Source organism: Thunnus maccoyii, chromosome 10, assembly GCF_910596095.1.
Source record: "Thunnus maccoyii chromosome 10, fThuMac1.1, whole genome shotgun sequence".
Taxonomy (NCBI): Eukaryota; Metazoa; Chordata; class Actinopteri; order Scombriformes; family Scombridae; genus Thunnus; species Thunnus maccoyii.
In genome coordinates this window covers 19754500-19780260 of record NC_056542.1, presented here as the reverse complement: position 1 = coordinate 19780260, position 25761 = coordinate 19754500, and the positions used below count along the sequence as shown (strand labels likewise).

Here is a 25761-nt window from a genome sequence, read left to right as displayed (position 1 = left end):
AGGTCACAGTCAGTTACCATGGTAACAGATCCAGAGTTTTAGTTACCTCTCTGGAACTGAAAACCCTGGAACTGGATCAAAATATTGTTTTGGCTCAAGATTACAATAGTTACAAGTACATGATACGATGATCAAAGCAAACAGTTTCACATTATTATGGTTATGCGGCACATATATGAAGCTCAGCCAGTTAAAGGCTGAAAGTCGAGCCAATTAAAAGTTTTGAATTCAGGGATATTTTACATTTTCTTTTCCAAGACCTGGGCTCATAGAAAAGCCCCTTTTACAGAAACCAGGATTACTGTATTTGTTACCATGACAACTAATGCCCTGAAACTAACCTGCTATGGATGTGCTCAAACTGTCAAGTGTTCAACTGAGATAATGTTACCGTCTGCACAAGTTTTCTGCACAAGCACTCCTTCATCTCATTTAACTGTGGCCATAAGTCCAAATATATGAATACCTTTTTTTATTATAAAATGATCAGAATTTGATTTTAGATTAGATTCATTTTAGACCATTACTATTGGCACTCTCACCAATAAATCTAATTTCATATGCTGCATATGCTGCCATAGTACTTCTACCCCCTGGCAATTACTGCTTCACCTACTCGGTGTTTTAATCCGATTTACTTCACATTTTCTGTAGTTTCATATAAAGTCCAAACTACCATATCATGCTCAACAACTATATAAATGCATTTACTCAAAAGTTGTTCATTACACACTTCTGATACACACAAAACTGGTCTCAAACCCAAGACACATTATAAGTCTTTGCTCTTAAATCCTCACAGCTAATGCACAATATTACACAAAATAATTGTTTTTTGGCAGCATTTTAATTCTTCATACTATGTGGTTTATATGTAGCATCTCGTGGGTGTCAGTGTTGCAACTGCCTCTTATTTCCACTTCTTCTGGCCTACGGTTCAAAGTGATGTATAATCCAATTATCTTGACTCTTCATTTAGCCTAATGATGTTAGCTGAGAACTTCTAAGTATTTGGTCAAATGAAGTGATGCTTTTCATGAGAAACCCTCCTCAAAAGTCTGAAGAAATACAAACAACACCCACATATAGATTTTCTTGTTGACTTTACTCCTTAATTGAATGCATCAACACAAATTTCTTAAGAAAACTAACATCTTCGGATTGTGAAAAGAATATTCAGTTAGGACATTTTTCAAATGTCTGGACAAGATATTTATCAATATCAAAAAATGCAACCCATGGTAAACACACGGAAATTATGAACTGAGAATTACAAAATTATCTACAGTAAATGAATAATCATATAGAAATAAAAAAAGATTTTAAGATTACCAGTTTGATGTCTATTTTACATATTGTCAACAAAGCTGACTAAAAACTATTCCAAAATATGTCAAACATCAAAAATGATCATGTTTGATCAAAGATTTGAACCTTTATCCAAGACGTTTTATAAAGATCTTATCCCATCATGCTTCGTCTGTATTCATCACATAGAATATTAAACAGCTTTACACGATTTTGTATGAGGTCATAAATTTAAACACCGTCAAGAAACTATGTGGCTAATTATTTGTATACAAATTCCATTACTAGAACTAACAATATATACAATCTCAATAGAAACTCAAGAGAAGATGCTCATCGTGACATGAGCAAAGAGCTTTGTAATTCTGTAACAAGGGCCAAAAATACAAATTGGATCTAAATTGTGATTACAAGTGGAGGTACACAGTCAGATGTAAGGCATGAAAGGGACTTCAAGTTACTTTAGTTACAGAAAAGGAGACATAAGGTAGATGGTAGTTAACAACCATTACTGAGAGGACCCAGCATGAGTCAGTTGATGTTCCTCCAGTAGGTGAGGAAAAGCAAAGGCTTTGTCACATTCTGTGCATTCATATACAACTTGGCCGACATGACTTTCTTGATGCTGCTTCAGAAGAGACCAATGGCTGAATGACTTGTAGCACATATCACAGCGGTACTGTCCAACTTCTTTCTCAGCGTGCATTCTCATATGCAAAGACAGTTCTTGAGCAGTGTTGAACGCGGAGTGGCACTGGGTACATTTGAACTTGTTTTCGGCCAACTCGGCTGCGTTTTGGGCAGCCAATTTTTGGCGATGCCTTCGTTCATGCTCTCTAAGATAGCGCTTCACAGCAAAGGTTTTTCCACAAAGCTCACATTTGAATGGCTTCCCATGTGGGTGATATTTATTTTGATGCTCCAAGAGACCACTTTTTGAGGAGAATTGCATTGAGCAAACAGGGCAATTGTATAAGTCCTCTCCAGTAACATCAATTTCTTCCTCCTCTCCTGCAGCTTGATAACAAGTTGGAGGGGATGTCTTCACAGATGGCTTTGAATATCCAGTCTCCATTATGGCATGTTGTTGACGGGAGCAGTGGTGCTGGCGGAAAGCATCACTTCCCAAAAAGCTCTGGCCACACTCTGTGCATTCAAATTCAGTACCTGATGTCAGATGGCAGCGCTCATGTTCTTCAAGCTTGCTTCCAGAGGGAAATGTCATTTTACAGATTTTGCATTTCAATATATTGTCAGGGTGTGTGGGGAAATGATCTATCAGTTCAGCAGCACTGGGAAAACACTGGTGGCAAACGGGACATATGAAACCATGTGATGGTCCTCCATCTTTAACTTCTGCCGCAGGATCAACACCATCATGACTCTTAAGATGACTGAGGAAGTGCTGAGAGGAGGAAAAACTATTGTTGCATTTATTACATGGATATTCACTAGTAGACCATGGTAGCTGATGGGTGGTCCTGTGCTTTTTCAGGTGAGATGAATGCAGAAAATGTTTATGGCAGTCTGAACAGGAGTATGGTCGCTCTTTGGCTGCCATGCAACCATGTTCTGAGAGCTCCTCTGGGTCTTTGAAACGCTCACTGCAAACACCACAGCGATATTTAAGTTCTTTGGTGAATACTGATGAACTTTCAAAGAGTGAAGCAGTCTTTTCATGTTCTTCTGATGAAATTAGAGGTGGGAGACGGTCACGTGAAACAGAGTGGATTTTCCGATGCTCAGCTCTACTACTCTTGGAGGGAAACACACGATTGCATATGTCACATGGAAAGTTCTCTTCACGGTGGGTAGACATGTGTTCTGCTAACTGTGAGGGTCCTGTGAAGCTGAGGTGACACTTGGAGCAACGATAAGGACGGCTCTTGCCATGAGTATGTTTATGCTTGCGCAATGCAAAGAGAGAGACGAAACCCCTTCCACAAGTCTGACACTGAAATTCAGACTTGTGCATTCGTTGATGCTGCTGCAGCTGGGATGCCTGGAAAAAACATTTACCACATTCAGCACATTCATGTGGTTTTTCACCCAGGTGACATCGCTGATGATCCTCCAGACTTTCTGATGTTGGGAATGTCTTGCCACACACGTGGCATGGGAAGTATGGTGCAGAGTCTGAGTCACTGTCGTCACTTCTATAATTTTCATCCTCATCACTTTCTCCAGTTGTACTGACTTGACTGCTGGATTGTTGTTCAGTGCTGCTCTTTTCCTGTACAGTACTCTCAAGATCCTTCTGCTCTTTTTGATGCCATTTTCTGTAGTGTCTTGCTAGTGATTTTTTGACTGAATAAGTCTTGTTACAGAAACGACAAGTAAATACATCATTTGGATGTTCTTCACTGTAATGATTACATAAAGATGATCTTGTCCAAAACCTATGATTACACAGTTTGCAAGCATACGGTCTATTTGGGTCATGACAGGTTCTGTGGATTTCGAGATCAGTTTCGGTGTATACCATCTTGGAGCAGTCAGGGCAAGAGTATTTCTTATTAATACCATGCAACTTCATGTGCTTTTCAAGATTTCCTTGACTGGAGCACACTCGCCCACACTTTGTACACGTATTGCGCTTTTTCTCTTGTTCTCTTCTTCCATGGTCTTCGAGGTGACTAATGAGCATCAAGCCATCTGTGAAGCTCATATCACATTCTGAGCATTGGTACTTCTCCCTACTTGAGTTGCTTTGCACCTGATTTCCATCTGAATTTTGTGAGGATTCATCCATGTAGTCATCTTTGCAGGAGAAGTTGGTCTGCAAAACCCCAGTGCCAGTTGTTTTTGAACCTTCGCTGAACACTAGAACAGAATCAGTCAGTGCAAAATCAATCTCTGCTTTCAAGGGGACTTCCAACTGCTGGGGTATATTCTCTTCTGAGACATGTCCAAATCTACATTTCCTGTTGTGATTACGGAGAAGACTTTTATTCCAGAAGCCTTTCTTGCATGTTTTACAGCTGAAAGGATGATCCATCGCATGTACACGCAGATGACCAATTAGTCCAGCTTTACTTGCAAAGGACATATTGCACTCTGGGCAGACAAATGGTTTGGAAACCTCACTATCAAGAGCTGTATCTAGTTTGCAGATTAAATTAGCGCCATCACTAAGCCGCTCATCACAACTCTCATCCAAAGGCTCTTCTTTGATGCTTGGTATATTTGAAAGATGGTGTTGCAGAGGAGCTGTAGACACTGGTGGAACCATTGTTTCCAGCTTGTGTGCATTTAAAAAATGCTCTTGGAGCTGGGAAAATAGCAAAAAGCGGGAACTACAGTATGCACAAGAAAAGCCCTTTGGTGGGCTTTGAGAGGTTGCCTGTTGGCAAACTGCTGACTTTGCCAAGTTTGCTTTTAAAGTGCAACTTTTTTTGTGATCTTCAAGCTTGACTTTAGAGAAAAATCCACCACATCTGTCACAAAGCACTTTATTTTGCTCTTTTTTCCTGGTGCATTTTGCGAAATGACGCTGCACATAATCCTTCCTTATAAATCTCTCACCACAATAATCACAGGCATATGGCTTCTCTCCTGTGTGCAGGCGGGTGTGCACACCTAATTGCGAGTGGCTTCCAAAAGCACGGGGGCAATAACTACAGACATATTTGTACTTTTTGTTAAAGCGAGGCTGGGTCCTCTGTAGAACTCGATTTCTCATCCCATGAAGCAGTTCTGTCACATTTTCTGGTGGTGGATTCGTTTCCGGTGGTAGAGAAGAATTTGTTTCCATGGAGACCTTTCTGCACCTATTCATCTTCCTATGCTTTTTCAGAGATTTTTCATGAGAAAATGATGAGCCACAGCGAGAGCACTTGAATAATTTTGCAACATGGAACATAGTGACATGTCGGGACAGTTTCGACTGAGTTGAAAAACTCCTTGAACAGACATTGCACTCAAAAGTTTCCTGCTGGTCAACAGGCTCACTGCCAAACTTACTTTGCCAACCCTTGCCAACATCCTCTAAACTAATTTTGGGTATACAGACTTCCAGTCGTGATCTTTTCCCTTTACAACGGGTCTGATGCACTTTAAGATAATCATACCTTGTAAAGCAGCTGTCACAGGATTTACAACGATATGGTTTCGCCTCGTTATGTGTCAAAATGTGACGTCTCAGGTATCGTGATTTCATGAAAGTCTTGGTGCAGAATTTGCACTTATATTCAGCTTCACCCTCTGCTTGGGGCTTCTGTGCTGCCTCTCTGAGATTAGGCACGTTTGACAATTCTGTTGCAGCATCACTTTTGACTTTTGACTGTCCCTCTTTGTAAACACCATTACAGAAAGCTTCATGCTGCAAACACATCGACTGACTGCTATATCTGTGGCCACAGTGCATACATGCATACGGTTGAACACCAGTATGTGAAACAAGGTGTCTCAAGAGTAATGATCTGAACCTGAACCTCTGTGTACAGTGAGAACATTTAAACTGAAGCATCTTGGTTGCATTGGACTGTAAAGGCATTTTATGGACATTCTGGCTTTTCTGTGGAGTGCTTTTACTGAAATCGCTAATAGGAGATGATGAGACAATGTTGGGCTCTGATGTTTCTCCACAGTTCCGCTGATGTTGATTTAATTTTCTAAATCCATAGTACTGCCCACATCTTGAGCAAAGGAGCAGAGTGTTTGACTTGTGGCCACGGTGATGACTTTTCAGGCGGTCTTTCTTTGAAAAGGCCCGTGGACAATAGGTACAATGATATGGTCTCTTTGTCTTAGTGTCCGATTCCATTGTGACAAGATGTCTGACTTGCCTAGGCAAACACTTCTCATGGTGAAGTTTAAGGTACAAGTCACGGTAAAACTGTTTTCCGCAGTAAGTGCAGGAAAAAGGTTTGTCTCCAGTATGTTTGATCATGTGGCGCAGCAAATAGCGGCGGGTAGTGAAGTTATGTTTGCAAAATGGACACTGACATGAGGAAGATATGTGTGTAAGACAGTGTTTTCTTAGCACTTGGGCATCATTAAATACCTCTTTGCATAAGGAACACTGCAGCTGGTTTGGTCCACTTTGCTCTTTCACAGACTCCAATGACTGCTGTGGTTTTAATGGTGGTCCCTCTTCAAGATTAGGTGCCTCGTTCTTTTTGTTTTTGTGTGCATCTAGATGTCTTAGGAGATGTGCAGGATACTGGAACTGCAATGGGCAGTCTGGGCATTGAAGCTTTCCTCTTTTATGATGTGAGTTTCTGTGCTGGATGAGTTCTCCAATATTTGGGAGAATCTTTCTGCAAACTGTGCACTGTATCCTCCTCTGATGAACAATTTTATGACCAATCAGATAGGCACGTTTCTTAAATCCTTTCCCACATTCCAGACAGCGGTATGGTCTTTCACCTCTGTGATTGCGCTCATGTTTCTTCAGTGACTGTGAAGTACCGAAACATTTTCCACAAAAATGACAGCTCAGGGAAAGATTGCTCTTTGCTTCAGTTGAATTCAAGTTATCCTTACTCTCTTCAGTCTTTGTACTACTTAAAGTTGTTAGCTTAGACATGGTAGAGAAAACTGAATTCCTGTACCTGAACATTTTGCCAGTGAGTTTAAACAACTCATGTTTTTTCATATGTCTATACTTTCCAGAAGCATGACAAAAAACTGCTGGACAGAGATTGCATTTGTAACGTGGTATAGTCTTAGGGGCTGTTAAAGTTGGGAGTTCTTGTATTTTCTGTTCGTTTTCCTTTGACTGCTTTTTCTGTTCATTTTCCTTTGACTGTTTTTTCGGTTCAGTTTCTTTTGCCTGTTTTTTCTGCTCAATTTCCTGTGTTTTTTTCTGTCCAACATTTTGCCTTGATTTTGCCTTTTCTTTTGCAAGCCGATTAAGACATTCTTTGAGGCAAGAGGTTTTAATATGTCTAAATCTGTTGGATGGTAATGTGAACGTGGCATAGCACAAGGGACACCGATATTTACTGCCGATCTTATCCTTGCCTCCACATATTGCATCTCTGACACAGTCACGCAAATGTCGAGCCCTGTTGTAGGAGTACTTGAAAAGCCGTGGACAAAGAGGACATTTATATTTACTTGTTGTCTCATTCTCTACTTTTTCAGTTTTCTCACCACTGAATTTTGTGGTACTCTGACTTGATGAAACTGTCAAACTCCTTCCCTTGTGTATGTTGTAGATGTGCTTTTCAGCCTTCTCTGCAGTTGAGAAGCTTTTACCACAAAAACTACATAGATGAGTTTTGGAGATATCAACAAGCTTTATGTAACATTCAGGCAGATTAGCATGTTGTCTCTTCTGCAACAAGTCCTTTTTTGGTGGTGTTTCGGTTTCACTAATAGCAGCATCAGAATTTGTATCTGGACTTTTAAGTTTTGGGCGCTTGCATCTACCAGGAACACGCTTGTGTCTATGCAGGGAACCATTCTGTGCAAAATATAATCCACATGCATTACACTTATAGGGTGTTTTGCCAGTGTGAGTCCGCATATGCTTGATATACTGAACTAGCTTTGAAAATATGAGTCCACACCTCATGCATCTGTGACGGCCATGGTGTTTTCTTTTCTTCTGTAAGCTAGGATCTGAAGAAGGCTGAGGCCTTTCTTTGGTTGCACCACACACATGATTTTCTGCTTGTTCATTACTCATCAGGTAGAGATTGCAAGTCTTGCAAAATTGGAAATTGTGCATTGAATGGAAACCATAATGGTGTTCAATTAGATGATCTACATTGAGGGTTGTGTGCTGGCAACTTGCACATTGATATGAGTTACTCACTGCATTTGCTGACTCTGCGGTCTTCATTATTACAACAGGCTGCAGACATTTCCTCATTTGTATAGAGGATTTTAGTGGAGGTGCTTGTCCTTTTGAGTGGTTCATGCTATTACTTTCAGGTCTGGCCACAGACATTTCTTCACATTGACTTGTGTCAAGATTTGCTTCATCACTGTTACATGAAGAGTCTTCTCTTGAAAGAGGTTCACCATACAGTACACCAGGCTCTGACTGTTCTTCTTTAGATGTGTCCAACTCTTCAAATGACTGTCTTGCATTTTCAGCAACATATCCACTAAAGGCCATTGGACTTTCATGTAGTGACTGTTGCTGATTTGGAGAAGAGGTTGTATCTGTATTTTTCTTTTCTAGACAGGAATGTATGTCTGTGCTTAAGGTGTTTGGCTGTAAGCAGGATTCTACAGCATTAGCCAAACTACATTCTGGGTCTGTAGAAGAGTTTGTAATGGTCTTCTCTGTTGGACTTGTCCAATCCTTTTCCAGACCAGGAAGTGTCTCTTTTCTTGAGCTGCTGGACTGTGAGCAGGATTCTAAATGAGTAGCAACACTTTTCTTGTTCTTGTCATGAGTATCCAAAGAAAGACCATCACTAGTCACAGCAGGATAACTATGATCTGGATCTGGAGAGGAAGTAGTGTTCGTATTTTCAGCTGGACTTATCCATTCCTTTTCCTTTTCTTGACATGGATTTGTGTCTGCGCTTGAGCAGCAGTCAGCCCGAGCACTTTGCTCGTTATTGTCACTGGTAACAATAGAAAGACTGCCACTAGTCACAGCAGAACCACTGCAATCTGGATCTATAGAAGAGGTGTCTGTCTTCCCTGCTGGACATGTCCTTTCATTTTCTTGACTGTCCGGCTGTAAGCAGGATTTTACATTATTAGCAACACTTTGCTGGTTCTTGTCATTAGCATCAATAAAAAGATTGTCACTAGTGACACCAGGACCACTACAATCTGTATTTGTCCTCTCTGCTGCACTTATCCATTCTTTTTCTAGATGGGGAGTAACATTTGTACTTGGACTATTTGGCTTTAAACAGGATTCTGAATGACTAGCAACACTTTTCTCATTCTTGTCATTAGCGTTGCTGAAATGACCATCGTTCATCACAGTAGGGCTACTATAACTATTATTCTGAGCTAACGTTTCCAAAGACTGATGTTCAGATGACTGCAAACAAGATCCAACATCTTGACTATTGCTCTCCAACGTACTTGTGTTTTCACTCAGTTCACAAGTAGCATCTTTAGAATCTGACACCTTGATATCCAGTGGATCTGAAGATGGATGGGTGTTTGACTGAATTTCTTTCTCCTGACAATCCGTTTCCATATTTTCGTCTCGACTCCCTGTGGAATTGGGCTTTGGAGTTTTCTGCTCATCAAAAGTCTCATTTCCCCCTTTTAGGACCTCACTTTTGCCCTGATCATCCCGTCTCAGATCTGCAGAGTTGGGATGATCAAAACCCTCATTTTCTTGTTTGAATAATTCCTTCATTTCCTTTCTTAGGACTTTTCCATCTAAGTGCTCTTGCTCAGTGTCAAATGTTGTAGAAGCAGTAACAGTAGTCTGCCCCTCATTATCATCTGGATGCTCCTCTATACCATCACAAGTCAAGTTTTCATGGCAACTTATTGAAATGTCTGAGTATTTTCCTTGAGTGAGATCTCTCTCCACATCCTCTTTATGTTCCTGATCTTGAGAATCATTACTCGCCACTACAGTCTCACTCTCTATGGTTGGCACCATGTTAGAAGTGGTGGAAGACTGATCATGTCCTATGCAAGATTTGACAGCTTTCACTGGACTTTTCATCTCGTCCTTTGCACATTCAACTATGTTTTCTCTTGCCTTCACATTTGATGAATCTGGCAAAATTACATTTGGCTCAGTCGGAAATGTCACATTTCCAGTATTATTAAAAAGCCATTCTGATGAGCTGTGTTTTGTAGTAATATCAGTTTTAGGCTTTGAAACTGGATTACTTTTCATGTATTTACAAGAGGGCCTTGTTTCACTGGCATCTGCATCTGAGCAACTGCTGACATCTGAGTAGCTCTCAAGAAATGATGTAGTTAGTATTCCACAGTCTTGCTTTAGTCCTTGTAAATCTGTTGCAAAAGATGATGGAAAAGTTCCCGATGATGATAATCCATCTGTTGCAAAATCTGAGATATCACTGTTTCCACATCTCGGCAAGTAATCTTTTACCATTTGTTCTCCATCAGCTTGCCATGGTGTTTCCTTGTAGTATCTTTGATAAACACAGTCTGAACTGGAATTTCCAGTACTGGGATTTGAGTAATAGTTCGTGTTGAAGTTTGAGTTTGTTGCAGGGGCTTCTTGTGAAGCTGTTGTGTTAGAAAAGTCATGATGTCCAATGAAGTTCTCTATATGCTGGGAAAGACTTCCTTCTGACTCTGGTGTCCTTCTCAAAGTCCTTGGATCCGATGATAGAGGTGGAAGGTTATGGAAGTATGAATCCCATCCATGAGCCATTCTCTGCAACGACTCAAGGCTAGGGCTTACTTCACCAAATCCTGAAAACACAAGAGAAGGATAGAATTATAAAAGAGAAATTACGAGTATCATAAAAAATGAATGATATTGAAAGTAAAAATCTGACCTGTTCTTGAACATACAAGGACAAGGACGATCCAGGATGATGTGTGTTACATCCAAACGGACCTGAAAAATATACATGGATTAATTTTATTATTGTGGACATTTTACATTTGCAATCAAAATTCAATTAACTTTAAATCTGCAACTAGGTAGGTTTACAATTTACTGTTCAGTCTGTGCAGTGTGGTATAATCTATTGGGTCCCTTCAGCCCTTCATCTACAGTCACTGGTGGATCCACAAGGGAACTTACAGAGGCTGCTGGCAAGGTCTCCAAAGAAAAAAATGGGTCCTTGGCAAGGGGTCAAACCAACTGCAATTTAAGCATGCTGGAAACCAGGGCCCCAAAGAGCATGCAGGTGGGAACCTTGTGGCCAGGTCTGCACCCATTGCTTGGCCAGAAAAAACATGGGTTTGCTGCCAGGTGGGCTCATCATCCAAAAGGAGGGGAGAAAGGAACTGGTGCATTGCTACCCAGATGGTGGGGAACGGCAGCATACTTAGTGCACTGACCTCCAGCTACAGGAACTGACTTTTGATAGGATATGTGGAATGTAAAGGAAGATGCTAGAGCTGGTACGGAAGGTGGAGCAATACCCTGGTAAAGTTGGGCATTTTAAAACTGGGGTCTATAGGGATTGACTAACTTTTGGAGCTAGCCTCAAGTGGCTATTCGAGGAACTGCTGTTTTTGGCACTTCCGCATTGGCTTCATTTTTCAGCTCCGGAGGTTGCTGCATGGTTAGACAAAGCTAAAAACTTTATCAGGGGTGTAGACTGTCAGTGGAAGGTCAGCACTGGATGAGACACTTGACATTAACTGGGGGTATAGTTGGGTGGCAGAAGCACAACTTTGAGGAACAACTAATCCTTTCAGATACACCCTTGTTGAAGGAGAGAGGGTAAGAGAACTCAGGGGAAGCCTTACCCATCTTTTTTTCATGGATGGGTTGGACTCTGCCAAGGCTGCCTCACCCCAACTGAGAAGAGACATCAGGGAAGACCCAGAACATGATGGAATGCTTATTTAAGCCATATGGCCTGGGAAAGCATTGGGATCCCCAGGAAGAGCTGGAGGACTGCTAGTGATGGGGGCGTCTATGTGACTGTGACCCAGATAAGCCTCAGATCTCTGTGGAGGGTACAGGTTTGGAGGACTGTGGGAGGCTGTGTCCAACTCTTTGAAGAAGGTGAGTTGAACTCCGACAAGTTCATCTGACACCAATATAAAAAAAGCACAGTCTGGGGGAAAAACACGCTAACTTTTGAAAATACCCACTTGATTGGCAAACCCACATGGCTGAAGTCTCATATCAGTTTTGGCTCAATAAAGGTAGTGATTACAATGACCTGAAAAAAATCTGAGCCTATTCATTAGGGTTTTAAGGATATATTTAATGCTTTTTGGTCAAAAACTGGCAACTGTAGGTTTACACACTGCATTAAAGTATTCTTTGTTTGCCTGGCTTTTTTCCTCTTGGGTGTAGATGCTGTGCCTTCATTAAACATTTTGTTGAGTTGTTACAATCAATTTTATATTTTTATTAATAACAGGAATCCATAACATATTCAAATATATACAATTCCCTTTCAGCAAAGCATTCCTAAAGGACAAAAAAATCTACCTGGTGTGGAAATGTCCGTTGGCATCTAAATCTTGACAGACATCAATCCTGGCTGCCTAGAAAAGGGAGAGAAATGCATTTTATTTTGCTGACTTATGAAAAACTCAAGACACTCATCAGCCGTCAGTCATTTCTCTGTTAAAGAGAAGCTGAGATTGACACTACAATGACCACTACAATGGTCCAGGCTCACCTTAAATGAGCCTGACGCATTGTTGCTAACTTCAGGGCTAACCCCCTTGGATAGATGAGTATTTTCTTGGTCTTGAGGAGCTGCAACATTTATTAAGTGACACACTGTAGCTTGTACTGTACACTAATTGACAGATTGACAACTTACTGCTAACCTTTTCCTCTACTCTCTATAATGAATATAGGGGAAACAGTGGAATGACATACTGAACAGCTCACTGTACAGCTCATTGTGATACCACTAGAACATACTGAGCATTCAGAGCGGCTGTGGAGAAGTAGAGTGTTGCGAGAGTGATTTGTTTCAGTTTGAGTCCGTTTTTCATGTATGAAATACCACTCATGCAGTCCCCGCAGTGTGGGATCTGATTAAGGTTACTCACAGTTTAGTGTATGTCTGGGGCCTACGTTGGCTTCTCAGGAAGATGCTACCAGCAACACTAGTAATATCAAGACAGTTACCAGGAACTTTTTGCCATAGGAGAACAACATGGTCTATGCAAGCTCTGAGGTAGCAAGCATGTACAGATAACAACAGGGCCCCACCATAAATTCAAGTACTGGTAGACTATCAGCACAAAGGCAATGCTTGCTAACATGGCAACAGACCTTGTCAGTCCCTTTCACTTGTACTTACACCACATTTTTAAACATCAAGTCTATTAAATATTCCTATCCCTTTGACATTTCACATTATCAAATGAAAACAGATCAAAAGAATCTTTAAGCAGAACAGCAGGGTGTCTGCCTCAGAATGACCATTAATGTTGCTTCACCTGGGGCCTTTTTTTTGCGCTAGAACTCAGCAGTCCAAGGAAGCATGTTAACCGTGCTGCAAAGAATCTTTTCTTTTTGTTTATGTACTAGTGCAGTGCCCGTTCAAAACGTGCCTGTTCAGAACAGAACGACTGCTTAGTATTCCTTGAGAACTGCATATATATGTATTAACTGACAAATGTCTCAATTCAAACGATAAGGATTTCATAAATTAAATGGTTTTAATCCAGGCAGAAACTTCACCAGTGAGACTTAACAGAGGTTAAACCGTAGAAGCAGTTTACTGCCTTCCATTGGTTGATTCTGCTGCCAATCAAACTGACTGCACTCCTATTGAATAATTTTACTACCTCCACCTCTGTTTTTTTCTCCTGTGTATGCTCATTATTTCCTCTCGGGCAGTTTAACTGAGTGGGGTGTGTGCCTTTGTCCTGCTTGGCCACTCAAAGCCCAGAAGCCCCACCCCGCTGTGATGTCATGGTGTTCAGCTCTGATCACTGCCCCGCTGCTGCAGAGAAGAGCGGCTCTCTGACCGCTTGTTTATTCCAAGTTTAATAATATTAAACGTGTTGCGTGTTCAAATTGCACCAAATTCACCACTGCACTCCCTTGTGTCCCCAGCAATGCACCCGCCAAGTGTAAAGTAGATCGGATGAACGGTTCTCGAGATATGTGACGGACAAACATACATACAGACAGAGATTCCTTGCTTTATATAGAGAGATGGCATTGAAAAAACCCTAATGTTATCTAGAATGTATTTATTAGTGGTGCAGTTAAAAACAGAAGCTCTCATTGACTTGATTTTTTTTCGTTTACTGTGAAGTGGTATTTGTAAATCTTTGCTTGCTGCATCGCCTCATTAAAAATTGTCCTCTCAACATGCAATCAAGCCAACACCTAAGTGGAAACCTATATAGAAAACAAATGAAGTGGGCAAAGACAATGGATGGGTTTACCTACAGAGCTACAGGTGAACCACTGTGAAAGTCATCAAAAAAATCTTAGGACTAGGCATTTTGACTTGTTGAAATGGAGTAACAGGCATTACTAATGGCTGCATTTTTTGTGTATGCTATGTTTTGAAATAGCTTACTGGCACGCCAAAATGGAACAGAGCTTTCTTTGTATTCATCTTCCACATCTGCCACCACCTCCTCTCCAATTTCTGACCCCCGTTTCCACCAGAACACCTGTTAACTACACACGCAGTATCAACACAACCACAACTCCAACAGATCCCAGTATCAGTATTTTGAATGATATGGGAGAATTTGAGTGTCATACGTGAGAAATTCAGACAACACATTCAAATGGAAATACACAGTGTAAGTAAAAATACACTTCAAATAACAATATGTAGTACAACTAAAAGCAATACATTAAGTTGTGGTACAATCATCAATCAACTGCTTAACACTGACGAAAGGCATTCTGGGATTTCCAAAAAGAAATGATTTTCTTATAGCGGGATGCAATATACAAGACTTGACCATTTCAGGAAGCATCATGCAAATAGACTTGTGTATTTGCGGTATGTCCTTTATGGTTAGACATCAATGCAATGTTCAAGACATCCTAGAGCTGTTTTTGTTATTGAGCCTAATAATGGCCCCAAACCTCCAAAAGTCCATACAGCTCCTGCTGATATTTTGAAAGCCCTCAAAACTCACTGCTGAGTTTCAAATCCAAGCTGGGTGGAAATCTGGGTTTTAGGAGCACCCATGTTTCTCATATAGAATATATTTGGAAAACCCAGCTAATAGACATATTTCAGCAGACATTTTGACTTGTCAAAGCAGGAAAAGCATAGGTGGAATTAACAGCACTAATGATAGCTGTGTTACATTTAGGTGAGCCAGTTCCAGTGCTCTGATATTGTGCATGCTCACTCACATGTCTTACTGGGACAATTCGTTAATGGAATGGAGCCATTGTCAGTATTTACATCTGTGCTTTTCCTGTTTTGACAAGTCAAAGGCCCTGTTTACACCTGGCATTAACATTCGTCTCAGATGATCAGGTCACAAGTGATAGCTTTAAATACATCTGTTTACACCTGGCATTAACATGCGTCTCCACATGCGTCTTGAGTGAGCACTTGTGATCGGATCTCACTTCCCCGCTCTATATGCAAATAAACACGGACATCATTTCCATTTGCAAAGACCAAATTCGTTGTTGTTTTTAACCGGTGGGAGGACCACTGGTGTGTATCCTCCGTCCAAAGCTGTGTTCAACTTGTTTGATAACAGGATAAAAAAATAGCCTATACAATGCATTGTGTCCCCTCACAAAATTCAAATGCCCGTCCTATTGATTTACTTTAGCACCATGTCTGAACATATGTGGCCACATGCGGCCCAGACCACCTCCGAATGTGGTCTGAATGATCGCATCTCAATATGTCCTCAATGCGTCTTGGGTGCATTCACACCTGTACTTAAAGCTGTCCACTTGTGATCGGATCACCCGAGACAGATGTTAATGCCAGGTGTAAACAGGGCCAAAGTGTCTGCAGTGCAAACGGTCCATTTGATTTGACTCAACCCTCAAAATTTTTAGGGCTGTAGTCTCCTGGTCAATTAGTTGGTCGATATGTTCTCATCCGACCAAATTCTCATTGGTCGAATAATCTCCATGTTCCTTTCATAAGAAGAAAAGTGCTACATCAATAGCTTTCCAGGATTAATCCATTATTTCCTGCAGCGGGAGGAACAGACTAACAAATTACCTGTGAAAACGGGGGGTGTATTCAAAACACTCCCGTTGTTTTCACAACTTTGAACTCGCCCAACCTAATGGAGACTGCTGGGTCTAACTGTACTCAATGTTGAGTACAGTTATAGGAGTCAGTGTTTCTCCTATAATTATAACAACGAGAACCCCTGCCAGGTCAAAAAAATATTTTTTAATGCCAAAAAACAAATATCCATTCATTCAGAAATCAATAACGTTTGGGAGTCTATGTGCAGCGCTGTTGCGGTACGTGAGTCAACCTCTGTGTAGTCGCCTGGGAAACTATTGGTAGCGTAACTACGTTAAGGAATACGTCATTGCGTATGTTTGCGTAGCAAGTGGGGAAAGAGTGAGCGGCGAGAAAGTGATGGTGGATGCGGGCGGAGCAGAGGAAAAGGTTAGCAGTAAGTTGTCTGTTTGGCAGTAAATGTACAGTACAGACTCCAGTGTAACAGTTAATAATTGCTAAAAAAGTCACGTCTGTCGTTTCCCCAAGTGCTGGAAAAGTAAAGGGGGTTAGCTCCAAAGTTAGCAACAATGGGTTAGCTTAATCTGAAGACGCAAAACAGAGAAATAGAGAACGGAGAAATGTGTGGCTGAGTTCACTGTGCACTCTGTCCCGTTACATCCAATCTCCCCGCGACTAATCGATTAGTTGAAGATTATGTACGATTTCAGTCGACCAAGATTTTCTTTGGTTGACTACAGCCCTAAAAATTTTTATTCATGCTTTTGTTATTTTTTTCCATTCAAAAGGTATATCTGAAAATACCTTTGAATGGAAAACAGGAATAATAAGACAACAGGAAATGAGGGCAGTGAGGTGGGGAAGGGTTAGAGGTTGGAATCAGACATGACTTTTAATGGATGGCACCTTAAACCCCTTGGCCACCAGGGTTCACTGTGCTGGCATATTTACACACAGTGTTTTTATAAAATACCCCATTGCACAGTAACTTACTGGTGTCTTCTAGCAGTAGAAATGGAGGGCAAACTAGCTAACTCCAAAACATAGCCAAGCCAAGTATTATTAAACAATAAGATAATCCAAGTTTAGATATCATTTACAAAGAAAGCACCCATCCAACCTACTCCACTCCAAAAAATGAAGAGGAACCAGGTAAGTTTTTTCACGAAGACAGCATTTTCATGATATAAGAAAATGCAGGTACGCCATGCGGCTTTTCAAGCCGTTTGGAATCTCTTGCAGGAGGAGGTCTATTGCAATAGACGTTATTTTGCGCACAGTCCTTAACCTGACCTTAGATGAGTCTGCTGCTGATAAATCCAAAAATATAAGTCTTAAGCTGAAATACACCACTACCGTGGCGTGCTGTATGACATGTGTCAAGTGCCTCCCCTAGCGCCAATAGGAAGCGTCGCACTACAGAACGTCAACAGTAGTTACCTGGGTGTAACTCCAGTTCTATGAGTACAGGAGCGCCAAGGCTGGGAATTGGGGTTGGTTGTACAAAACATGCGTGAAAACAGCTGTCCCTATTAATTTCTGTTTGGTGGCAGTGTATTTTGTCCTTAATGGTATCATACAGTAAAGGGTCCTTAATGGTATCATACAGTAAAGGGTTCACAAAATGTCTGATCACAATTGCCAACAGTTGAATCAAGGAAAATGACTATTAAGCACTCCAGAAGCAAAAATCCATGGATCGAGCTATTTTATTGGTTTACATTAAGCATGTGTGGCAAGGTGACTTTTTAGGAGCAGCTTCTCTCTAGTGGGGCACATCCCACCTCTTCAACTGCATTTTTATTACTGAGGATTCATGCTTGAATTTAGTAGGCCTGATGTTGGAATAAGTGTGCTAGAATAACAAGCAATGGTGCAATCTGCATAAGAGTTGGTGGAGGCGGTGAAGAAAATTCTGGAAAATAAATGCAAAATAGAACCTTTTTTTTGGCACAGAGAGGCCTTAGCAGACAAGGTAATGGTGTCAGTGTAATGTGGAACACTGAAAGATGCTGTCAACGTGGTGATTTACATTCAAACCGAGCCCAAAAGAAGAGCAGGTGTTTCCAGAATCTGTGTGAAGATAATGACATTCTTTGGAACCTCAGGCTAAACAAAAGGCTTCAGCAGTCTGAGTTAGACAATTCAAGAGGGTATCTTCCAAAGTTACAGCCTTTTTAGTATAAAATACCCCTGACACTGTTACCTTTCTGAGCTGCTGTGGAGGAATAGAAACACAAAGAGGACTTCAGAAAACACCCACTTGATTTGGCTAAATCACCTGACACCTCATATTAGAGTTGGGCTGGTAAGCGATGCTATCGCTGATGGCTGACAGTCATCGACCACTGAGCCCTCTACCATTGTAACATCGTGATTCAAAAGCCCCCTCCCACATCGACACTGGGACATACCCTGCCCCACACAGACACAGACACACACACAAAAAGACACAGACACACCAATTCGGTAGGGCCAGCCTGGATCAAATCTGCATGCCATCCAGTATGCCTTTCTGCATGCTTTTTCACCGTAGCTTTAAGGTGTTGAAACAAAGCACGGGTTTACCAACAATACAGCTAATCCCACAGGGGAACTAGTGTGAAGGTCATCTAAAAATCTGAGGAGGCCTTTCCTGCAGCAGGCATTTTAACTTTTAAAACGGTGCAGTAGCTAGTATCAATAACGGTTGCATTTCTTTTAGGTGTGCCAGTGTCAGAGTGTTGTAGATACTGGGTCATTGAAATACCGAAATGGAACAGAGCTTTCTTTGTATTCTTCTTCCACATCTTTCAAAAAAAAAATTTAATGTAAGTTGTGGCCAATGCACAAATCTATTCAAGCACAACACTATAAAACATGCTGTTTTAACTTGTCTAGGCAGGTGTTGTGTATTTGTAGAGACTGTTGAAAAGAGGAGTTGATGAGGCTCCAGGACATGACACAACAGCTGACTGAGCAAGGTGAGTACTGGTTGCCATGTTTTGTTTTGTTTTTCTCTACTAGTTGGACTTGACATGAGTAGCATAGGTGGTGTTAAAGCCAATTCATGCTCTCCGTGTCTGCGAGTGTCCGTGTGACGTAGATACCAACACGAAAATCTGTCCACTAGGGCTGAGTGATATAAACAATATCTCATATCCCAATATACGCAATATAATATCCCAATATAGCACATTTTCTGTAAATTCAATGAATAAATAGTTTTGTTCATTCTGTAAAGCTGTGTTGGTGTGGGCGTCTTGTTTTAAGTGCCTGTGAGACAATGAAATATGATCCAGCAAGTCCAGTTGGAGTAACAGATTATCTTGTTAAAAGGCTTATTATAAAAACACTGCACAGCAGTTTGTAATACTTACAGACTGGATTTTACAACTCTGGAAAGTTGTCATGCTGCAGCCTTGTTTACTAGTATACACATGCAGGACATGTCTGTGTTTGCGGACCCACGACTGTAGCATGAATGGAACAGCGTGCCCATCCATGTGCAAGTCCATGGTTGTCTGTGGACACAGCATTGGCCATTAGGTGCTTCAAGAGTGCCTTTGATACCTGACAGCGGTGTGTAACATACTCAAAATAAGAATACAGACAAATCATGTAATCCAATTAAAAGCTAATACTGCCTTGCAGAAAATTTGAACCCTTGCCAAAGGTGATCTCCTGGGTAGACACAAAAAAGTAGTGGGCAGTGTCTCCCCTATATTCATTCAGCAGCGGTGCACCGCCACTGCAAAATTGTGAGAGCCGCTGCTAAAATTCCACACAACCATTAATATCAATGGGCTACTACTGATTTTCACTTGTACATTGTGTGCGCACAATAACATCCTACGTTATTGTGGAATTGTTTTGAATCATCCTGCCTCTATTCATTCTTCAATGGACATCAACGTGAAAGATACAAGAGTAGTGTAGCTCCGTTAAAGAATAGGGCAGTGCATAATGTGTGTGTGTGTGTAGTGAGTGTGTAAATGAGCGTGTGTGGTTGAGCGAGTGCAAGGAGCGAGTGGCAGAAAAGTGATGGTGAGTGCGAGTGGAGCAGATGAAAAGATTAGTATGTGGTCAATCTGGCAGTAAATGTATAGTACAGGCTACATTGTGTCAGTTAATAAATGCTGCAGCTTCTCAAGACCAAGAAATACTTGTCTGTCGAAGGGGGTTAGCCCTGAAGTTAGCAACAACGCTTTAGTCTAACCTGACCAGGCTCACTTTAGGTGGACTGACCTTCAAGGTGGACCAGCAATTCTCATTGTAGTGTCAATCTCAGCCCTCTCAGGGCTTTTAGGGACGGGTGAAAGCACACCGCTGTTAAGGAAAGGGGTGCGCTGGATGAAGACAAAATGAGAGCATCACTGTCAAACAGAATGCGGCACAATAATCGTTTTATCTTTATTAACTTGTTTTCATAATCGTTGGAAGCAAAAATTGTAATTGAAAATAAAATTTTATTAACTGCCCGGCCCTAGCGACCGGCACATAACTGACGTGAATGTGAGTGAAACAGAGGAAAATGTTAGCAGGAAATTGACTACAGTGTGTCAGTTAAAAAATGCTCCAGCTTCTCAAGACCAAGAAAAGTATTGTCTACTCTTTCCCCAACTGCTGGAAAAGTGAAGGGGGTTAGCCCCGAAGTTAGCGACAGTGGGTTAGCCTAGCCTGACCAGAATCACTGAAACTGGACTGACCTTTAAGGTGGACCAGCTATTCTCATTTCAGTGTCAATCTCAACCACTCTTGAACACACAAATGTCTGGCTGCTAAGTCTCTTTCGCTGCAATCTGACAGACTTGACTAGTAGTCTAAATCTGAGTGACAACTCTACTCTGATTGGCCGTCATCCCCACTTGAACCAGCAGTGATAGGAATAATCAAAAAGCCATTAAAATGATGTGATAGCGGTGCAGGTGTCCTGTACTTCCTAGGTGCAGGCAACAAAAAATAAATCGAGAACAATACAGGTAATGTAACCTCGGCAACCTAGCCCAACATTGCCTCAAGCCAGGCAAATCAGACCACACAGAGATAACCTTGTAAGTGGTGATTATGATAGCGAATACCAAATGAGCAGGTGCACAATGCACAGATTATGACATATAATGTGTGTCCATCACTTTCCATTATAATTTACTCACTTGTTATGGTGCAAAAAATGTACTCTTAATGAAGAGTTTTATGTTTCTAATAAGTTTTTAACAACAAAGAGGACAGAAGTCCAAACTCTGTTACATGTTTGCTTCTCTTTTACTACCTTTCATTAGTCAATGTAGTTTTAGAGGGTGTTTTCATTATTTATGGGAAGCTGAAGCATGATACAGATCTTTAAATCAATTTCCAAACAGGCATTAAATCTACTACTGCAACTGCCAGTAAAACAAGACCACCATTTCAAGAAAACTAGACAAAATAAAATAAAATAATTTCATTATCATAAAATAAGTTTGGCACTTTCACAGATGCCACACAGGTGGACTCACATGTGGATGTGTTAAATATTAAAATAAATAATTGTCATTATCTGTTAAAATGATTTTCTCTCTCCTCAAATCTTATGAATCTGTGCACTTGATACTCAAATAGTATGCTGATTGAAAAAAAAACCCTTTACCATATTTCAACTTTGACAACTTTTGAAAGAAACACTATGAGAAAACTCAGTGTTCGTCCGAGACTAATACAACAGAGACTATCCGAAGGGGCTGCAGGACTTTTGCATTCTCTTCCAACATGATGTCCCTCTCTACTTGCAAAGCAACCTGCTCTGCAGACCTCTTTGTCAAAGATGGATATACTAATTTCAATCAGTTCTGGTGTTCCCATACAACAGCACGCTCAAAAACATCACTCTGCCAGAGGACTAGTGACCACAGTGATGTGATAAACTCACAACAGAGATGTGTCATCCAAGATAATGCAACTGTTTATGGTTTATTTGGGGCAAGATTTTAGGGCAAATCATGGGATTTAATGTTATAGATGATGACAAATTTGTTCACTTGTTTTAGATCTTACTCCACATATTATATGAACCCTTTAAAGCAATTAACATACACACTGAGAGAGCTGCCACAAGCCAGGGACTTATCATTGATTATATAGCAGCCATCTAGTGAATACAACAACATTACCAAATCTTTCCCTTATAAATTGATGCTTTGTTCTCATGGATAAATTGGACAGAGACGAGCATTTTAAATCATTCCGTCTTGTACTTTACAATAGGAAACGACAATGTATGACCACCTGGAAGCTGAGTGTTTATCTTGTCTGGATTGTGTTATTACAACATAGTGTTGTTTTAGCCAGCCTGGACAGAGGACATCAGACAAAAAGAAAATGGTAGGATGCAATCTGCTCAACAAGAGCACAAACATCCACAGCAGCGGTGCGGTTTGTGACTCTATCGCCACGTGTTGGTTAATTTTAACTTAACAGAGCAAATATTACACTGGCGTAGGGTGATGGTGAAGCTAGCGTGGCTACCTTAGTGTCGAGCACAATGCTAGCTAGCATTGATAACTAGCAGCTAATGGCTTCTCTGCAGTTGGTCTGAGGCAGAAGCTCTTACCAGATCAGTGCTCCGTGTTACTGCTGTGTGCTTCTCCGCCAGATTTCCTTCATGGCTTATCGGCTATATGATCTGTGTTATAATAATCGCTGATCAGAGTTGGTTTAAAGACATTACATCGCGACTTTCTTTGCCAGTCCACGGAGAAAGCGGTTGTCCTCCTTGCCGATGGCTTCTGTCTTTACCGGGGAAATACCGTGAGGAGACCTTTTTTTTCCTTCTGGACTGTGAGTAGATGAGGGTCGTTCAGTCAAAAAGAAAACTTGTTGTTTCCCGCACGTGGGCTACACAGGTCGCCGTGCTTCTGATAACGATGCTAGATTCTGATCCGCCTCCATTATTTGCGCATTTTCAGACAATGTGCCCGAAATTTTGCGTAACGTTACAAGAGCCTGACGGAGCGGAAGCACGACTCCTTCCGGGCAACCGCGCCACGGTTGCCTCCTTGCTGCTGCAGCTGCTCCTGCACTCCCTACGTGCTATGGCAGACAAGCAGAACTACTTATACTGACAGTCACTGCGCCGACCAGTGAAGTCCTCAGTGGGGCTTCAGTGCCCTCATGTGCTGTTTCAATACCACTCTGCTGATGTTGCAAGGGTAGGATCTTCTGGGGCAGTCTGACCTGCCTTCTTGTCTGCCAGACTGTGTGTACTCCGTCTGGCCTTAAAAGGGTTAATACGTTGCATACAACCATTTTGTGTGCAAGACCTGGTACAAAATGGCGCCTCCCCCCCCTTATGCTGCGGATCCACTACAAAACCTCTGGCTGAGGGGGGCATAGAAGAACCAGCAGTTCCCATGGAAAAAACTCAAAACTGAGGGGAGGGGAAAAAAAGCCAGTGTAATACAATGGTTGAACAGGATCTTCTGAATATGTCTTTAGGACTGAGACAAAACGATTTTGTACTTCTAACTGGTGCATTTATGGATGTATCAGATTTGCTTGACTTTTACGTGATGTGCAGACCACTAAGTAATTGATCCCAGGTCACTGAATCCTTTTAAGTGTGTACTACAAAATTATGCAATGGATATGGAACAGCTTCCTGACCAAGTCAGTAATTAAACCTCATAAATTTTAAACCTAGCTGTCCAAAAAGCAGAAAAGGTCCACTGAAGAACTGGCCCTCCTGTGGGAGTCAATCAATTTATTGCACTAAAGTCAAATATGTTCAGATCATCTGACACTCTCGGGCTGTATCCTTAAAGGACCAGTGTGTAAGATTTAGTGGCATCTAGTGGTACAAACGTGGCATAAACGGAATATAATATTCATAATTAATTTTTAATTAGTGTATAATCCCATGGAAATAAGAATTGTTGTATTTTCGTTACCTTAGAATGAGCCCTTTATATCTACATAGGGAGTGGGTCCCCTTCGACAGAGGCTGCCATGTTTCTACAGTAGCCCAGAATGGACAAACCAAACACTGGCTCTAGAGAGGGCCTTTCACGGTTTTCGTGTGTTTCACAGCCACTGAATATTCTCCAACACTCTTGGAAGGGGAGGGTGAGGGGAGGTGTATTCATTGGGTTGCAATCGGCAACCTCACCACTAGATGCTACTAAATCCTACACACTGGTTCTTTAATATCAGTGTCAGCCACATACATTTTTCTGTTAATCTGTAGGACTCTGTTAGATTTTTTTTGTTATAGGTAGTAACCCACTACTGCCAAAATCAAGCACTGAGGTTAAGAGCGACTCTACAAGCTGCACACTGAACTTGCCTGTAAAACTAAGAAATGGTAGAAATGCTACACTTTCCTCACAATACAGCTCTAGCTGGTGCCAGTATGCTTATGGCTCTAAGGTTACAGATTTAAACCCCAGACTCATTGTAAAATGCTGGGTTGATATAGAAGGAAATACACTTCTCCCATTTACATTTTTTAATGGCCCCTCCCCTTAGAATGCAGTGCTGTCTCTGCATAGTAGGGGGAGGGGCCTAAAAACCAACAAAACATCCCTCAGCTGTGGCCACGTTGTGCTCTTCCCAGATGCCATTATCAGTACTTGCAATAAAAGGTCTCTGTAAGGTCAAATGCTAAAGGCAGGGGCTTGAAACAAACTAGCTTGTTGGACATGTTGTCTGACCAAGGCAAAAATGCTATTGCAAGCGGTAGCATTCATGTTGTCGTAGAGAGGGATGAGACATTGAAATTGTTCAAATCGAGATAATGGCATAGGCGTTTGTACTCTCCTCAAAAGCATTCATGATGTTGCATTAGTTTGTACACATAAGTAGTTGTGTGGAAAATGTCCTAAAAGTCCTAAAAGAGAACTTGAGAGAGACGTTAAATCCTTCCTACTGTCTCACCTCTGTACACTAGGTCAGTTAGTGCATAAAGTAGGCATGTTTGTCAGATTATCGATTTTGAAAGTTACAAAAATTTGGAGACATACCCCCCATACATTCAAACAGCAGAGGCATGTACTTGACCTTGTCAAATACATGCCTCTGACTGGCCCTCAGATGATCCCTGAGTCACCAAATGTTTCATCCTAGGACATCTCACATCGGTGCAATTTACTTTCCATTTCCTTGGCTTTGGCTTCTGCATTATTACCCTTCATAATGCTAAGTTACATGGCAGGTAATCAAACTCTAGTGATAATCAAAAATAGGATGGACCTTTGGGTTCTACACACAGTACTTGCCCATTGCCATAGAACTGCAGATTCAATTCCCAGCAGAGATCCTTGCAAGTATGGTGACTAAGAAGAGCCCCCCAATGGTTGCTCATCTAGAAAATGACTGTGTGCACACCACATATTTTCTTACTCTTGCAACTGATGCTGAGCTACCTATAGTACCAGTCAAAAGTTTGGACACACTTTCTCATTCAAGTGAATGGGATGGTGTGTCCAAACTTTTGACTGGTACTGTTGTTTGTTAGGCTAGATGATTTGCATGTGTGTTCATGTTGCAATTGCCTTTTTTTAAAACCTTGCACTCTAGCTGACTACCCAGGTTACAATAAAAATGGACAATCCACAAGAGTCATGTCAGCCATATTGTGGACATGTGTAGATCAGGTAGCATGATGACCAAGAAGGCCCCCCCTAGTTACGGCACTAACATAAACTATAACATGCATCCATTGAAATGCCCAGGCACAGAAGGGGACCTCTGGGCCATCACATTAGCCACTCAAATTGGCCATACG

At 41.3% G+C, this 25761-nt stretch overlaps 1 protein-coding gene across 2 annotated transcripts; it reads right to left on the bottom strand.

The window, feature by feature from the left end:
- Nucleotides 1-1086: 1086 nt before the first annotated feature.
- znf1035 (zinc finger protein 1035) lies at nt 1087-23293 on the bottom strand. 2 transcript variants are annotated; one of them, XM_042423406.1, is made up of 5 exons: nt 22591-23293; nt 20250-20350; nt 12347-12402; nt 10725-10786; nt 1087-10638 (listed from the first exon to the last, which is right to left on the bottom strand). In XM_042423406.1, the coding sequence occupies exon 5, from the start codon at nt 10595-10597 to the stop codon at nt 1817-1819; it is 8781 nt and encodes a 2926-aa protein (XP_042279340.1). In that variant the 5' UTR covers nt 10598-10638; nt 10725-10786; nt 12347-12402; nt 20250-20350; nt 22591-23293; the 3' UTR covers nt 1087-1816. The 2 variants fall into 2 exon arrangements, with proteins under 2 accessions (XP_042279340.1, XP_042279339.1); XM_042423405.1 differs by lacking the exon at nt 20250-20350.
- Nucleotides 23294-25761: the final 2468 nt, after the last annotated feature.